Source organism: Haplochromis burtoni, unplaced genomic scaffold, assembly GCF_018398535.1.
Source record: "Haplochromis burtoni strain Fernald_Lab_line unplaced genomic scaffold, NCSU_Asbu1 Contig_151, whole genome shotgun sequence".
Taxonomy (NCBI): domain Eukaryota; kingdom Metazoa; phylum Chordata; class Actinopteri; order Cichliformes; family Cichlidae; genus Haplochromis; species Haplochromis burtoni.
The window spans coordinates 801,067-802,692 of NW_024582512.1; the positions used below are offsets into that span (position 1 = coordinate 801,067).

A 1,626-nucleotide genomic window follows, 5' to 3' on the forward strand; every position below is an offset into this window, starting at 1 on the left:
TTAAAAACTTTTCAGCTATTTTCCAACTTCTTCTGTGTGAACATCAGCTTTCAAAATTTCTGCACTTTTGTTTTCAGGTTAAAAACTCTGTATTTTCCAGCTCATTCAACATTTTTAGGTTAATATTCAATAATTAATTCATTTCAGCTCATACATTCAGATTCAAGCATTCACACTGCAGTTTCTTCAGAAAATGCACTTTCTAGTTTCGTTAGTATTCTTGTCACTGTGTTTAACGTATGACACCTTATTTGTCTTTTAAAGATGCCCTGCAACAGAACATGACTACCACAAGAACTAATATGGACCAATCAAACAAAACTCCAGGTCCTACCACTCTTTCTCCTCGAGCTCTCCTGGCCTGCACCAGTCCCTCTGTCCTCTGTCCTTCTTCTGCTTACCTCTGCATATCTCCAGACCAGTTCTGCAATGGACATAGTGACTGCCCTGACGGCTTTGATGAAAAGAACTGCGTAAAAAGTTGCCCCTCAAAAAGTAAGCACCAAATCAGTATTTCATTTTCTCGGTTTAAAAATATTTAGCATTTTATGTCTTCAAAAGTTTGACACTGTATGTCCTGTTTAATAATTTTATTCCAGATGACTTTCTTTGCAAAGATCATCGCGGCTGCGTATCTAAAAGCCTGGTTTGTGACGGTGAATTTCATTGCTACGACGGCTCTGATGAGGTCGACTGTTCGAGTGCAGCCACGGCTGCTCCTCGGAGAAACATTCTGAAATGCCGTTTGGGGTTCACAGTCTGCAAAGATGGGAATCAATGTGTCCTCAATATCAGCGTCTGTGATGGAGAGAAAGACTGTCAAGATGGATCAGATGAAGAACGATGCAGTTAGTATCTATGCCAAGTTTCTTTTCAAGTTTTATATATTGCCGTTAAAATAATTTTAAATTTCTGCTTCTTGGTGTCATTTTTCTAGATGATGCAGAGAGAGATTCTACAATGCAAATAGAGAGACGGCCCTCAAATAATTCTCCTGTACTCCTCACACCGTCCATTAAACCTCACTACAGGCTACCTTGCAGCAGTCCTTCAATTCTGTGTCCAGATTCCTCTTTGTGCATTAAACCAGCACAGATATGTGATGGAAGAAAAGACTGCCATGATGGATCTGATGAGAACTGTGTGAAAGGGTGTCCTTTTGAGGACTTTCTCTGCAAGGACCGAAGGGGCTGTGTCTCCAAGAGTCTGGTCTGTGATGGACTGTTTCAGTGCCAGGATGGATCAGATGAACTGAACTGTCAGAGTGTGGCCGCGCCTGCAGCTCAAAATGTGCTGCAGTGCCGCAGGAACGCAAAGATGTGTAGTGATGGCACAGAGTGTGTTTTACTCAGCCACGTATGTGACGGAGAGAAAGACTGCATGGATGGATCTGATGAAGAAGGATGTCCAGGAATTTGCAAAAAAGGTTGTTTCACTTTAAACTTTATATTTAATCTTTCCGCGATGTAATGAACTTAATATTATTGAAACTGATCAGAACTTTTATTCTTTAAACCTGTACATGTGAGGTTGCAGATGCAAATGGCTTCGTCCATGATTCTCTTCTTTCTACCCCAGGTGAGTTTCAGTGTGCCCATGGGAAAATGTGCATCCCTGAGGTTCACT

The 1,626-nt window shown here is 41.3% G+C and overlaps 1 protein-coding gene across 4 annotated transcripts in view; it reads left to right on the plus strand.

The window, feature by feature from the left end:
- si:dkey-88l16.3 (low-density lipoprotein receptor-related protein 2) overlaps positions 1-1,626 on the plus strand; it is a 32,132-nt gene that overhangs the window by 9,838 nt on the left and 20,668 nt on the right. For 2 of the 4 annotated variants that reach the window (XM_042224801.1, XM_042224804.1), the window contains exons 17-19: positions 265-495; positions 600-848; positions 938-1,426. In XM_042224801.1, coding sequence (XP_042080735.1) covers positions 265-495; positions 600-848; positions 938-1,426 — 969 coding nt within the window. The remainder of the gene's footprint in view (positions 1-264; positions 496-599; positions 849-937; positions 1,427-1,626) is intronic. The other 2 variants (XM_042224803.1, XM_042224802.1) reach the window with 2 other exon arrangements.